The 15,962-nt window shown below is 37.5% G+C and overlaps 1 protein-coding gene across 1 annotated transcript in view; it reads left to right on the top strand.

Annotated features, from left to right (window-relative positions):
- Nucleotides 1-2,039: 2,039 nt before the first annotated feature.
- Nucleotides 2,040-15,962, top strand: part of col17a1b (collagen, type XVII, alpha 1b) — a 28,400-nt gene continuing 14,477 nt past the window's right edge. The window contains exons 1-16 of the mRNA XM_059359710.1: nt 2,040-2,650; nt 3,944-4,008; nt 6,574-6,624; nt 6,770-6,877; nt 8,869-9,204; nt 9,334-9,390; nt 9,499-9,534; nt 9,671-9,721; nt 11,019-11,165; nt 11,479-12,048; nt 12,674-12,757; nt 12,849-12,911; nt 13,018-13,167; nt 14,271-14,354; nt 14,443-14,487; nt 14,575-14,721. Of these exons, the coding sequence (XP_059215693.1) occupies nt 3,954-4,008; nt 6,574-6,624; nt 6,770-6,877; nt 8,869-9,204; nt 9,334-9,390; nt 9,499-9,534; nt 9,671-9,721; nt 11,019-11,165; nt 11,479-12,048; nt 12,674-12,757; nt 12,849-12,911; nt 13,018-13,167; nt 14,271-14,354; nt 14,443-14,487; nt 14,575-14,721 (1,984 nt within the window). The 5' untranslated portion in view covers nt 2,040-2,650; nt 3,944-3,953. The remainder of the gene's footprint in view (nt 2,651-3,943; nt 4,009-6,573; nt 6,625-6,769; nt 6,878-8,868; nt 9,205-9,333; nt 9,391-9,498; nt 9,535-9,670; nt 9,722-11,018; nt 11,166-11,478; nt 12,049-12,673; nt 12,758-12,848; nt 12,912-13,017; nt 13,168-14,270; nt 14,355-14,442; nt 14,488-14,574; nt 14,722-15,962) is intronic.

Genomic DNA, 15,962 nt, shown 5'->3' on the forward strand with positions numbered 1-15,962 from the left:
CTGGGAAAAAGACTCAAAGGTTCAAAAGGCCACTGTCGTAAAGCGCTTTAAAATGGTAATTTGACCTCGAGCCTACTGATCATTGTTCTAGTTAGATGATTTCTGAATTTCTCCCAGAATGAGAGTATTATGTTAAGGTTAAGAGTAAAGTAATTATTATTTACTGTGTGTTGACCTTGTGCTGGAAATCAAAACTTCCATTTTGGAAAATTACTCTTTGCCACAAGTGCACTTGGCAAGGGCTTCTTTTTTATTTTTATTATACTAAGACAATATCAATCATTGTCTGTTTTTTTGTGCTGCAACAAAAAATATTTTTATGATGAATTAATCAATGGATTAAAAAAAAGCAAATACTCACATTGTGATTGTAAGTGGGGAATATTTTGCATTCATTCGTGAAAAACTGAATAGATTATCAATATAATTGGTTATTATATTGACAGAATCTAAATGATTTAGCCCAAGCTGAGTTTTCTATTTGACTGTTATCAGTTAGTGTTAAGAAAACAACGACAATCAGCTGAAACAAAGTTGAAAATAACTTGTTTCGTGCTCTCCTCAAAAATGTCCTGTACCACTTTCTCTAAGCCAAGAAGCCTTTCAAGGTAAATAAATCCACATAAAATCCAGTGAGGTCTTAAGCTGCCCCTTCTTTGGTCCGACCACACACAAAGAATGCCCCGTTGAGTTTTATTATCTTCTTTCGTTCTGAGGAGAGATTTTATAATTACCAGCTTAACTTTAAACAAAGCATGACATCCATGAAAAGATGAACCTCAGCTTGCCTCTTTAAAAACCTCCAAGCATTCAAAATACCTGTTGAAAGTCGAGCCAGTCTGTTGAGCTATCCTATATATTATCTTTTATAGTTAACAATAAATAAATACCTGCTGAGAGGAGAGAAATTATGCCTGCAGGAGATTTCAACAGACGCTGTGATGAACCTACTTGAAGAGATAGTTTGGATTTTTTTAAAGGGGGTTTTATGACGTACTTATGCCTCCAGTTTGGAGAAGAAGTTAGGAATAACACCACAGGAGCAAAGCAATGTATAGCTGCATAGCAAAATGTATTTTACCCACTTAAAACAAGACCAATCAGTGCCTCAGCACCCCTTACAACCCAACCTCAATAAAATCTAAATTATCCTTTTAAGTACAAAACTCCCTTAAAACCCACAGTCTTGAAGCAAGAATAAGATATCTGTTCCATCAGTTGTTGTAATGTTGCACGATGAGTGATATTCTTTTGGTTAACCTTTTAGAGAACTGGTGGTTTCGCCCACAGTTAAGATTCACTTTCCTAATGAATCACTAATGTCACATTATCTTGATAAACCTCGAATGATTAAGTTCTTTGCTATGTTTCACACTGCCTTATAAACCTAATATAGGCACCTCTCAAACTGCTGCCTTCTTGTCCCAGAGACATTATCTGTGACAGCTGCTATCTTCAACACAAACATAAGTGTGTTTTAGCACAAAGGGGCTGCACAAGCTTTTATTTTTTTAGTTCCCCCCCACCATCCTGGAATCTGTTGTTTTAAACCAGCCCTTTCCGTTAGATTCTGCATTTTTCAAGCTTGCACATATATGTGAGTGAAGGAGCAGCTCCTCCTCCGTTACACTGTCCTTGGGGCCATTTGTTTTCCATCATCATTTGAGCAGATTGGAGTCATGCTCACTGTGAGTCATGCAGGGAGGGTGGATGTCTACACAGGGTGTGGTTGGTGAGGGATCTTACTGGCGCTTGCGGCTGCCAGTGGGGGAATAAAGCATCCAATTTAGCTCAAAATTGCATAAATGCAAATGAATGGATAGGGAACGTTTATTATGATCATAGAGAGTTAAAAACAGCTTGTGTAGAGGGTGTTATCCTTAATCTCAAGCAGGAAAACTGATCCTTCAGCAGCTGCACAAACATGCTGATCAGCCTTTTTTGCAAAGACTCGAAAGTCAGTAAAAATGAGTCTTGCATGCTGCTTTTGCACAGAACACTTTTATTTTAAAATGCCGTTTGGTTATGCAATAACACAGTGGTCAAACCCATATAGACTGGTCTGAATGTTCTGTTTGGGTTTCCAATGTGTGCACCAGATGTGCAGCAGGATGGATTTGCTACACACAATAGATCAGCAGACCCCGTTGAACGCCTGCAACCCATAAAAAAGAAAGAAAGAAAGAAAAAATCCCACCTCCCAAATCACTCCTCTCTACCTCCTCACAAAACTTTGCCAGTTTCAAAAAGTGGTGACTAAAGCAGCAACAGCAGTAGCAGCGGGAGGAGTTCACCGCTTTTCACAGTCGACTATCTGTCTCTGCAGAGGTGAGTCTGACAAGTTAATTGGTTCCCGCAGGCGCTGTTTTTTTTTTCTTTCTCTTTTTTAAATCAAGCTTTTCGTGCCGTCTGCTACACCTGCCTGCCAAGCTCCAGCGCTGATGGGCGCGGCTGGGACCTGTGCCCAAATCTCTGTTTTGACTTGCCTGGGAAAGTTGAGCGAAAAGGCACAAAAGGACCGAGGACTTTAAGAACATCCCACCACGACGCGTCAACTTCACATAAACACATTATCTCTGCTGTGGACGGGAGCAGTCGGTCCATCTTCAGAGGAATCAGGATTTGATTTAATTGTTCGAGCTGGCTGAAGGTATGGACTTAACAACTTAAAGTACACTGGAATTACCTGGGGACCTTTTTTATATATATATATAAAAAAGTTGTTTATGCTGGATGGTGCTTCCCACCTGGCTGTTGCATCTTTGCACTAACTAACTGCACTGTGGGAGTTGGTGATGGGCTGTCGAGCTCTTTTTTGGCTTTATAGTTGGATGATTGATAGGATGGAATTGCACAAAGTCCTCTATACTCTCATAAAAAAAAACTTCTAGCACTTCTAAGCCTGTCTTTCAACTCCAGCGGGGGTTTAGGGCTCAGTTTTCTTCCGGTGTTATCTATAGAATTAGTCTGTTATAATGATCTCAGGATAGTTTTACATGTATTTTTGCAGTGCTATTTGCATCCCTCTAAATATATTACTGGACCTGCTGAAGCACCATGTGACATCAGCCTTTTATGTTTGCCGTTCAGATCAGTTGCAAGCTATAATAGTGAGCTTTGTACAAGCTTTAATAAAAAGAAGTATTAAGAAATGTTGGTTTAAATGACTTATACTGATGTTTCACTTTTCCCAGAGCTGGAAAAAAACAGAAAAACTGTAACGATTATTGAACTTTAAAGGCTTGAAAATGTGGTTTCACTGGCTTGGACTATGAGAAAGGGTGTAAAATGCAAACTTTTGGACTATATCTGCTGTTTTAGATTTCTAAATGTGATCTTAAAGTGTACAGTAGGCTAAATGAAGCACATGTTGTTAAAGGTCCCTGGCTGGCAGGGTGTGGTGAGAGGATGGTCTTTCAGAGCTGTGCAGTGATCCACTGGCGTCTTTTGTTCTTTTGTTATTAATCTTCAAAGTCATGAAGTCTATTGAAATCTATAGATGATGCTTTATAACTCCTGAGGCCTTTATTGTGGTATCAGAGACATACATGAGTCTGGAAAGTTTTTAGGTGATGTTTATACCTGATCTATCGGGGGCCTATTGCAGAGTATGTGTTTGTTTCAAGATAAGTAAAAGAAGGACCAAAGGAAGAGCTGTGTCTACTGAAATGTTAGATTGTGGTTTTTAAATGTGATCATGAGACTGATTTTTTTTTTCTCTTAAGTGGTATGAAATTTTAAATTAATGCAGTAAACACCAGATACAAGCAGCCTGGTCTTTGACCCAAGTCATTATAGCGTAACTTTTGCCATTTTTCCCATCAAATGTTTGCTAAAATGCCATTTAAACCACAGTTACAACTCAAGGGATAAACAGACTTTTAACAGCAGCTGGCACAGTGTGTGCATGCCCGTGGTCAACATTTTATCATCATCTCGGCAGATAAAATGGGATGGACGAGTTAACGAGACAGATGGACTTCTCAGGAGGCTTGTCAGACCAAAAGGGTGAGATTTCTGTAATTGTTTGTGAAGTTTTGAAACAAGTCAAACATAAGAAAAACACAAGTTAAAGGGTTGATCCACCCAAATTACAAAAGAAAAAAATACTTTTTCCACACATAGCTGAAGCAGTTTGGGTTTTATTTGAAGAGTTTTAGAGATATCTGCCACTGAAATGTTTCTGGCCATGCCAACAAATTGGAAACTTTTCCAAAAGCAACACAGATTTCATTGCAGAAAGAGATAAATAAACTTGATTTCTCATTGGAAAGCTCAAAGACAGATTGGCCAACAGTGTAAATCTGTATTTAAAGACCCCAAAACATTTTCTGATGCTGATGCTTTTGTCTTTCTTTTCTGGGGGCTTACTATCACTAACACCATGGCATGCCTTCACTGGTGTCGGCTTCCAATTCTGTCCCTCGCTCTCAGGGTGTAAGTCATCCTCTGGGTTTTCCTCCAGTAGTCATGACTCTGAATGTTAAAAGACAGCTCATCTTGGCCTAACGATTTCTGACACGGAGAAGGATGGTGGGGCAGAGGAACGCCTGATTATATGTCTTTCGCTAACTGAGAGAAACATATAATCAGCCAACGTGTTGTCCTCGTGTTCTTCTCTTGTTTTATATGTTACTCAAGAAAGAAAGTTATACATGTGTCACTTTTCAAACCAGTTGTTACAAAGTGCTATACAGAAGAGAGGAAAAAGAGAATGACAAAAAAGTTGGTTTGGATACAAAGTTGGAAGATCATGAAAAAACAAACATAAGAAACAAGTGAAGATGATTTTTTTTCACTGATTTGGCTTCTCCAAGGCTCTTCCAAAGTTGAAGAGCAACAGCAGCAAAAGAATGATAACCTTTAGTTTTTAGCTTTGACCCTGAAACAAACAGAAGTCCCTACAAGGACGGAGAAGGAGGAGCAGGAGGAGGACAGAAGCGAAGAGGCAGCATGGAATTGCAATGGAATTTACATTATCTATAACCATTAAAACTCAACAGGCTGCAGCTGGAGAACAAGATGCCTCCTAGTGGATGAAGGGTGTTATTATTAGTATTTATTATCTGCACCCACGCTATTATAAAGAAAACATGACAAACAATGATATAGTTTAAGTCCCTCTATTTATTATAAGCCTATAGTGACAGATAACGATGAATACATTCACAGGATGCAAAGCTAAGTTTAAATTGAAGGTTTATTATTGACCTTGAAAATTATAGATTAACAAAAAGGAAATGCGAAAACAAAGAACCACTCACTGGAAAATTTCCGGAGCATTCACGGACATGGTTTAGCTGTTTTTTCCATGGTTATGTCTTATAATAACATCTAAACCATCTCCATAACAACAATCCACAGATGAAGGTCTTAAGATCTGACCCAAAACTCAAGAAAAACCAAAGCCACGACGTCCCCAGAAAAGACAGACATTTCATATATACTTGTTAATTTTTTCAACATTCTTGTTCATTTCTGCAACTTGTGATTTATGAGTGATTTTATAAAAATGTATTACAACATCCTAACACACCTTAACTTAAACTTGGATTTAATGTACTAAACCACTAAAAACAAATGCACTTGATTATTATCAATGTTCAGAATTGTTACACCTTCTAATTATAGCACCTTCTATAAAGGGTTAATACATCGCTACTAATGGCTTTAAAATGGTTAACAAATCATTTACAATACTAATGCTTTATTTATAGTTAGAAGCCATTGATAACTTTTAAGTCTGTAAATGAACATGTCAGAATGACATTCATACGAGGCTTCAGGTTTCTCGCTGTCTAATAACAGTGTTTATATAAGGTATAATATACAGCGAATGGGTCATTATTGCAAAATAAACATAAAGTGGATGATGAAAGAGGCAGAGATGTCTTGAATCACCTTGAAGCAAATTATTTGGCCATAATGAAACACAAAGACACACAAACATTTGAATTAAAATTATTTTAATATTAAAAAAAATGTGTGTAAAAACAATATATATTACATTTATTTAAAAAAATGTTTTTATAAGTCAATTAGATTCACAACTGTGCCCATAGCAGTCTGTTATTCAGAAATAAGACACAGTCTGATATTAAAGAATAACAGACATCAAAGTACCGTAGCCTCATCAAACAGAATCAAGTTTTCAACAAAGTTGTGCAGTGAAACAAATACTGTTCAACTTTGTGGAACTTAATTGCATAATATTTTTTCAATTGGGTACCTTTTAGGAGGATGAACACCAACCTGGCAACCCAAACAAAGCTGTTCTCATTAAAGACTTATAACTAATAAATGAACCTCATTAAAGGATTTGTTATCCATTTATGAAGCCATCGTTGTTACACAACAAATGTTTAAGCTACTTGGTATTAGAAAGTCTTACTCTGATTTTTAGTACAACGCCACACATGGCGGTAAATCGGTCATCACTATCAATCAAAGTCACGTTAATTACACTCATCACCATGCCAGTCACTCAACACTCCAGCCAAGAGCTGCCAACTGGTTTACTTAAGATAACTCCCAGGACAATACAGAAATAATTTTCTCTCCTTATGTGCTCAGTTGTGACAGAAACTGTAATCTCCACGACCAGACTGACTTCTCTACCACCAAGTGAGTGTCTCCTTCTTCCAGTCATGCTAGCTTTAATTATAAACTAAAAGCATAATGCAGTAATTATAGCCAAGCTGTTCAGAGGAAGTTCCTGATGAGTAACAGCTCCTTCTCCTTGTTTTGCTCTGTGTCTTCTCGTTGCTAGAGGGAACCAGCGGATCAAATCACAGGAATATGTCCAGCGGTGCTGGAGGGCTGGGCTTGGAGAAGAATGTCTTAACCCAGAACAGCAGTGGAACTTATTTCTCTTCATGTGAGAGCAAATTTCCACTCATTGTCCAAAAAATCGGGAAGTTGTGGGTTCGTCTTAGGATATGTTTTGAGATGTTATATTTTTAACCCTCAGGAGACAGAAAGAGAAGTTCTGATTTTCATTTCACATCACTTGCAGTTTTTTAAGGACTTGCAGCCACTTTTCCCTCCATTTATCTGACTGCTTAATCCATAAATTATGATGTTTAAACACAGACTTTATGAAGAGCCTATAAAATATGATTCTTCATTATGGGTTAAACTACACAACCGAATATCTGAACGCAATTACTGGTGCCATAATGAGTTTATTAGTTAATCAATTAGTCCACTGAAAGAAAATTAACTGAGAGACTATTTTTCATGATTGTTTAGGTCAGTTTTCATGCAAAAATGGAAAACATTAAATGGTTCCAGCTTGTCAAATATGAGGTAATTCAGATTTTTCCTTCAATAAGTATTATTATTATCTAGATTGTCTAATAGTTGGACTAAAAATGTGAAGGTGTCAGAAGTTTTACAAACCCAACAATCCATCAATTGATCCAGTAATCAAAAAAATAATCATATCTACACAGAGTACTTTCACCTTTACTTTAGTTACATTTTCCTGATTTTACTCACATATTTGTTACTTCAGTAGTATTTTGAAAGCATGATATTTTCTTTTGAAGGAGTATTTATCACACGGTGGTATTAGTACTTTTACTTAGGGTCTGAGTTCTTCCTTCACTGCTGCCCAGAGCTTCCTGTAATTTAAGAGGAACTGAAACTGTAAATTCCTGCTTTTTTTAACAGCAAATTGATAATATATCAATATACAAATGCATATAAAAATGCATTTATTTGTTATTATAACAGTGTGGTTCAACTTAATCATAAAAAGGGTTTGGGTTGGACCACTGTGCAGTTTCTATATGCAAGCAACACTTATCTTTGGTGTATTTTTTTCCTACTGCCGCTCATTAACATAATGTTAGTTCGTTGTAGCTGTCTTCTGCAACTTCATTGGTTGCAGATTGGTTCTAAAAAAAGTAGATTTGGGAAATTAAGTGTCAACAAGCTGAGAATAAAAAGTGTGAATATGGGTTCATTCAGGAAATGAAGGGAAATGACTTGATTTGTGGCCCACATGACACCTGTTTCGAATGTTATCAGACCTTTTTAATGGTCGTTATCAGTTGTTATCAGCCTCATACACATTGCTCAGAAGGTTCCTGCTCCCCTATTAGTGTTTGCAAAAGTCCTTATTAGCCAATTCAATGGCCAGTTGCAGTTTTGTTAGGTTTCGTTTTCATTTTAGTTAGGCTTAGGTGGCAAAATTACTGTTCAGGTTTAAAAATGGGCTAGTACGCTGATGGTAAATGTTAAGGTTATGGTTAGATTTAGGAAAAAAGCTCATGGTTTGGATTAAATACTTTATGTTTACCAGATTAGGACACTAATGTGATATAAAAAAATACAATGACATGATATCAAAGGACTTATAAAGTTACCTTTAGTTTCACACTTCTATCACCCCAACCGTCCACCATTTGCGGACGATTTTGCTCATTTTCTCCTGTATTCCACTACAATTAATTTTATTATTTATATAAATTAGCATAGCAGTGTGTTTGTGTTGACAATGACTTATCAACATACTAGAAAGTGTACCAGGCTCCTTTTAAAACATACCTTTGAGGCTGAAAACCACTAATAATGCCTATTCAATGACGTGATGACGTCCAAACCCGTTGAAGGTATCAAGTTTTTTTAAGGCTTGAGTCCAAGTGAAGTTGTGAGTCATTGGTGTTAAAGTTGAGTTGCAAGTTTTGTCACATTTTGTCATGTCCAGTTTAAAGTTTTCAAATGTGACTTGAGTCCAGACCTCTGATTACAAATATATAAAAGTACTTCTCACTTTCATGTGACTCAGACTGAGAGAAGATTCATGTTTGTGTATCCAGTTGCGGGGAAATCAAAAATAACTTGCATGCATCATCCCTCCAGCCTCTGTAGGAGTGAACAGCGGCAGCTACAGCTCCTCCTCGGGAGTTTACCTCGGGGGAGACTCCTCAGGAGGAGGTGATGGAGGCGGGCTCTTCCTAGACGGTGAGGGGTTCGGATTTGGAGGAGGTGGTGGAGGAGGAGGAGGAGGTGGAGGAGGAGGAGGAGGAGGCAGCAGCAGAGGCGGAGGGAGTTATGTTGTGAGCTCGGTGTCAAAGGTCAGGTCCAGCTCATCGGGTGGTGCCAGGAGAATACAGACTGCTGGCTCATCATCAGGAGGCCTGTCGCCAGGTTTCCGGGAGAGGAAGATCATATCGAGCCGCTCAGGAGGTTATGATGGTGAGATCCTGTTAATAAAACAAGTTGGCATCATGGCCGCCTGAAACAGAAGCTTAAAAAATAAAGGAAACGGCCGTAACTAAAATGACACTTTTAATACCCCTGCTGCTATTGTGTTTCCTTTTCTAGGAAGTTCCAGTGGTAATTCCTCTCCTGAGTTTACACGCAAAGATTATGGAATCTATTGTAAGTGAGAGTGAAGGCTGTTTGGGATTAAAACTTTTATATTATTCCAGCTTTATCCTCATATGTCTGTGTGTGTTTATGTTTTTTGTCTTCCTGTTTTCTTTCCAGGCTCCAATGCCACAAGAGGGAGGAGCGAAAGCAGAGGTATTCAATAATAGTTTTGTTCCTCCTCTTCCCTTCATTATTTCTGCCCCATCTGACTGTGAATTGTCCTGGCTTAGCTTTTTATTAAATCAGGATTCCTTTGTCCATTGTGTGTGTGTGTGTGATTTTTTTCCAGAGAGCGAGATCAGAGCCAGATTACAAAGTGCCTCTCCCTCCGCCAGCAGATGTAAGACCACTTGAGACACATTGATCCGCTTGCTGTTTGTTATGCAACTCCTCATAAAGCAACAAGGCATCTTTATTCGAGTCTGTTCATTCAAAGAACCACATGGATAGCGAAAAGATTTTTACTGCCATTCTGAGCAGAATGTTTTTTGAGTTATGTTCTTGTCAAATATTTTTTGGCCCAGCATAGGACATTCCTCCTCCTTCACCTCTGACATGTATGTTTATGGCCATGAAATCACAATTAGTAACACATGTGCAGTTCCCAGAAGGTGTACAGGACACCAGCACAAAGAAAAGCGTGGGATTTAAGCAACTAGGAACATGAGATTGTTTGCATTGTGGTCATGTGGGGAAGATGTGAAGGGGCATAGCTGTAGTGGCAACAATGGCACACATGAGTCACTGTTTGCAGCCGCCACCCATTAAAGCAAATCAGTGCAGAGTCGAGAGTTTTACAGACACTGATCGCTCCCCCTGCTGACTAAAGCACATAACTGCTATTTTTTAATCCACATTTTTTAACAGTTAGTCATCCTGTGTGCCACCCATCTCCACCTCAGCCCCCTTTCAGTAGTGGTAGAAGAAGTATTTAATATGTTTACTTAGCAATAAAACAGCATGGAATGTAATCAAGTACAACATTTTGAAGTACTTTTACTTTTTTTTACATTTGAGACTTTATTTATCTTGCACTTGGGAAATTCAGTCATCACAACAGCTTAAGATACATGTTACAAAGATATAAAGATAAGAATAAAAAAAGTAGACATTATGTACATACAGAAATATACTTACAAATTAAATACAGTTTGTTTAGTTAAAACAAATTGACAAAAAACTAAAAGATATATATATATATATATATATATATATATATATATATTTATACTGTTGTTTCCCTCTAAAGATTGGCTAAAGTGCTTTTTTTGTTTGTTTTTGTTTGTTTGTTGTTGATTTTTAGATATTAGGTTCTATGAAAAAGTTTTTCGGAAAAGCATAAGTCCAGCCTAAAAATCTCTTTCTGCCTTTGGTATAGTAAGGCATATCTAGTATATTGAATTTGGTATAGAGAACAGACATTTTTTTAAATTCTCTTTTTATTGAGTTATATCAGAGAATAGAGAACATTTCTTGTTGACATATAGTCCAGTAGACGTAGCATGAAATTAGAAGTACCTCTGTTTTACTGAAGTGCAGTACTTGATTTTTTAAATCTCCTGCACTAAAATTAATTACTCAGAGATATTGCAACATTATATTTGTTGAGCATTGTTCGTGTGGCTGTGGTTTTACAGGGACGGAGCTGGATGACGTGAAGAAGCTGCTGAAGGGACGCTCCAACAGCGTCAGCCCCACTCGCTCCTCCAGCGCCTCCGTCACACTGCCTGTTCCTAAAAAGGCCACAGTGGAAACCAAGAGCATCTCTGTCGTCTCTAAGTCGGGTAAATACCCTTACCCCCCCACTGAGTCGCACAGATGCACATACTTTACATGCACAGACACCTTGTCTCCCCCCTGAAGATATGTGGTATAAAATGACCTCAGTGTATTAGCATTACATGTAAGTGACAGAGATGGATTTATGAAAGAAAAACAGAAATGTTTAATAACAATTACAACAGTGACAGTATTTGCTGCATGATGACAATGACATATAGTATGTCATTTCTCATTTTTGGACAACATACAAACAAAATATCCACTCTATTATTAATGAAAGTAAGAAACACTTTCTTTCTTGTCTTTTCTCTCCAGCGGATTCATCTACATTTGGTTCTGGTGTGAGATCAGGCGGATTCCACACCATTGAGACATCAGGCGTGTATGATAACAGTCTGCCATCTGGGTTTGATACTGGTTTGAAATCAAGCCAGTACGATGTCACTGTGACATCAGGCCAATATGATACTGGTCTGAAATCAGGCCAGTACGATATTGGTCTGAAATCAGGACAGTACGATACTGGTTTGAAATCAGGTCACTACGATGTCACTATGAAATCAGGACAGTACGATACTGGTGTCAAATCGGGCCAGTATGATGTCACACTGAAGTCAGGCCAGTATGATACTGGTGTGAAATCAGGACATTATGACACAAGTGTGAGATCAGCTCAGTATGATACTGGTGGAAGATCAGGCCAGTACGACACGCTGGACGCTGCGCTTTCTGCCTTCTCTTGGCCCACCTCCACGCTGCCCTCCTCCTCCACCACAGGGGTTGCCGCTGGCAACACCAGCAGCAGCTTCACCTACCAGGCCAGCACCAACAACATGGCCGGAGGAACGTCGCCCATTGGCCTCACCTCACCCTCGTCCCTGTCAGGTGATGGCAAATGAACCTTGAACATTACCCGTTACCTAACACAAATAAAAATGTAGCCATGAAAAATGATGTGTGTCATTATAATAAGAAATTTTCTAAAAAAAAGTGACTTAGGACCTGATAATAATGAGAAACTTTCTCAAAATAAAGACTTCAAATTAATAAATTAGTATGTCAACATTTTGTATGTCAACAAAAAAAAAAGTCACATATGAAGGTGTTGTGCATTGAACTTAAGAATGACTAAAGTAAAAATATATAATATCATAAAAATAATTGCTTTTTTGTCTTATAAAACTGTCCAAAATCTTAGGAATATTCAATCATGATTTAGTATTAAAAATAATGAGTAAGCTGAATTTTCATTCTTTATTTTGCAATACTAGGACAATCTCTTGGACCATTCGTCATATAAAACCAGCAGTATTATAGTGTTTATCACGAATGTTTGAATAATATTTTTATTATATTCCCCTTTACCCTGTTTACATTTACTTTTTATAGTTAATTTTATGTTATCTATGTTTATGTTTTTATATCTTGTATGTCCATGTTTTGATTGATTTCTTTAATTTCAGATTTTTTTGTTAATTAATCAAAATAAACCCTGCATGTGTCTTTACAGTTTACGGCTTTCAGAATAATCTGGCTCCCACCTCTCCCTCTGTGCTCACCACCAGCGGAGGAAACATAAATGCTCACCTCGGAGGTACGGCAGCCTGTTCTCTGACTATCAAATAAAAACACAAAACTCCGCCTTTCTTACTTGAGTGTTTATCTGTGTGTGTTTTTGTTTACAGGTTATGGCGTTCAGAAGAATTTGTCAAATGGTGGTGGTGTCGTCAGCACTGGAGTCTCTACAAGTAAATCCTCAACAGTTTTATTTAATCTAATTTTAAAAAGTTATCAAAGTCAAAATCAGTTCAAAAACTTCTTTCATTCATGACGTTTTTTTGTTGTTGTCATCAGCCACTAGAACCCAAACTGATGAGTCATATAAGAATAAGTACCTGATCACAGAAAAAGAAAATGTTCCAGCCAAGAGAGACGCAGAAATCCTCATTTTGGCTAAAGACAGCGGAAAGCAGTTCAGCAGCGGCAGCATGCAGATAGGAGGAGGTGAGTACATTACAAACGGCCCCTTGCTGGAGAAACACTATTCTCTCACTAAAACAGTTTCTCAACAGTTTCTGCATGACCACAGCAAGTTGTACAGCATAATTATCCTTCTTACACCAGCTCTTTTGGGGAATTTTCACCTATTTGGCATGCCCAAATGGAAATGCTTAACCCTTAATAGGGCACTCATTTAAATACTTGCAAATTCCAAATTTCAACCCTAGAGAATATTGGAGGATATTACATACAGCCAGAATGTGTAAAAAAAAACATACGAAAATAATATTTTGAGAAAAAAGTTTACAAGATTAAAGTGGCAAATCTACGAGAAAAAAATGTGTAGATTTATGAGATTTAAAGTGGTGAATTTCGGAGAAAAAAGTTGCTTTTTTCCCACTTTTTTCTCGTGAATCTGCAACTTTTTTTGCACAGATTTGCCACTTTAAATCTCTTAAATCTGCAACTTTTTTCTTGTAGATTTGCCACTTTAATCTAGTAAATTTGCAACTTTTTTCTCAAAATATTACCTGAAGTTACCAAATATAGTTCTTTGCCTGATAAAGGGTTAAAGGCAAGAATTCATTTGTGAGGCTTCACTTAAAAAAACAACATCTTCTAATCTTTGAAAATGTTTTTATTTTCAGCATGTGGCTAAAACACAACTTGAATTACATCAGTTCAAACATGGCTCAAAAAAATCTGTATTGTCTATAATAATTCATATTTCAATAAAAATAACTAGGACATGCTTTATTCTAGAATAGTGAAGATATTGACTCAATCACACATTTTTGTCTTTGTTGGTATAAGTTAAAGCCCCATTATATTTTGGTTTATATTTTGTCTAGTGTATTTTGATATTGTCTGCGCATTGTGTATGATTTAAGCAGATCTATTGGCAGAATATAATATTCACATGTTTTTAATTTGTGTTTAAATGACCTGAAACTGGTTGCAATCTGCAGCCTCACCACTAGATGTCCCTAAATCCCACACACTGCTCCTTTATATTTTTAAGAGCTCTGTTTTTCTTTGGTTCTGCTTCTTTAATACAATAAATACAATAAAAGCAGTGTTTTCAAAAAGTATTTTTGATTTTACAGGCTCGCTATCAGGGGATTCAATAAAGAAAGAGAAGTTTATCTACAGTGAGTCGGCGCCACTAAAGACAGAGACAGGCAACTCCTGTGAGTGGTCGTTAAAACATCTCTTAAAACCAAAATATTACTTTGATTATAGAAATAAATAAGTGATGTGTATTTATTCCTTCATCAGATGGATCATCTGGAGTTGTAATGAAAGACAAAGCCACCTATGCAGGTATTTTTCATTACACAAATGTTGATATTTACATTAATGATGAATATTTTAGTGCTTGAAAGTGAGGATTTTACTCTCCGTGTCCAGAGATTCACAGGGACAGTGGTGTCTTCGGAGGAGGCGGAGGGTTTTGTTGCTGCTCCGACTCGTGTTGCTCCTGGTGGAAATGGCTGCTGGGTCTTCTCCTCCTCTCCCTGCTCCTGCTGGGACTCCTGTTCGGGCTCATTGCGCTCGGTAAGGCCGCCGGCTTGTACAACATAATGAGATTTAATAGGGAACAATAAAAAACCTCCCCAAAGATAAAACCTAAGGAGTCATGGGATACTCTGTGGAGCTGCTCTGAAACGAAGGGCCTGGGAGTGACTGCTTTTGAACCAATAAAATGTGTGTTTCAGCTTTTACAGGCTAGTGAGCATTATTTCACTGTGCTGCTAAGAGCTGTGAGACAGTAAATGTAATCCCCTCCCTGGAAATTTGATCTGTGGGTACTGTCCCACTGCCATAAAGCTGGTCTGGCTTTCATTGTCAGTGGAGCAGCTCCAGAAATTGTTGCTTGATGAAATCAGAGACTCCAGTTTGTTTTCCTGCAGCAAGAAGGTTATTGGTGTGGATTTTTCCCTGATAAAAATGTGATAAAAAGGGAACCTGGAATAGCATTTGCACGCCAAATCCTGTTGATCTTGCACAGTACATGCAGTATATTTGCTTTCAGCTTCAGTTTTGTTTTGTTTAATGGAAAGTACACAATGCTAGACTGCTCCACAGGAGGTTAGAGGTAAAATCCCCAAATGTTATCAAAAGATGTGGGGTAGGAGCACTCCCTGGACTCAGATTGAGTTTGTTTGAGGTGCTCTTTGGATAGAGATACATATGGACACAAAAATACTAAGAAAACTACAATGCACTCTCTTTTAAACAATTACAATTGTTTGTTGTAATGGCAAAGTTTTATTGGACCCAGAAACCAACTCAACCAACAACAAAAAAAGCTTTCTGAAAAAGTATTAAAAAGGTGCATTTAATTACCTTTAAATTGGTTTCCGTTCTTCTTTTTTGGTCAAGACATGTATACCCCATGAGTCAAATATGAATTTAATAGTAACAGGTTTATGAACTTAGTAGTCAGTAAAATCTGAACACACAGACATTATACACATATTATTTAGATTGACCAAGAAATTATCGAAAATCTGCTTAGAACTTAGAGAAAACAATGTTCTTTTTAACAGAACATGCCTGAGAATCTTCACATTTTAAATTATTTTTCAGTATCAAAGAAATCCAGTAAAAGCTTTCTATTCATCCATTAGTACATTGCAAATATGAACCACTAATATCTAATTTGGCATATGATTAATGGTGCCAATTCGCCAAAATGTTAACAAATATAGGCTATAGAAGGGCCTCAAGTTGTAGCTCACAGATAATTAACTGTCTTCATTGCAACATACTTGTTGCTGTTGGTCAGTTGTCTC

The sequence above is a fragment of the Centropristis striata genome, chromosome 20 (assembly GCF_030273125.1).
Source record: "Centropristis striata isolate RG_2023a ecotype Rhode Island chromosome 20, C.striata_1.0, whole genome shotgun sequence".
Lineage (NCBI taxonomy): Eukaryota > Metazoa > Chordata > Actinopteri > Perciformes > Serranidae > Centropristis > Centropristis striata.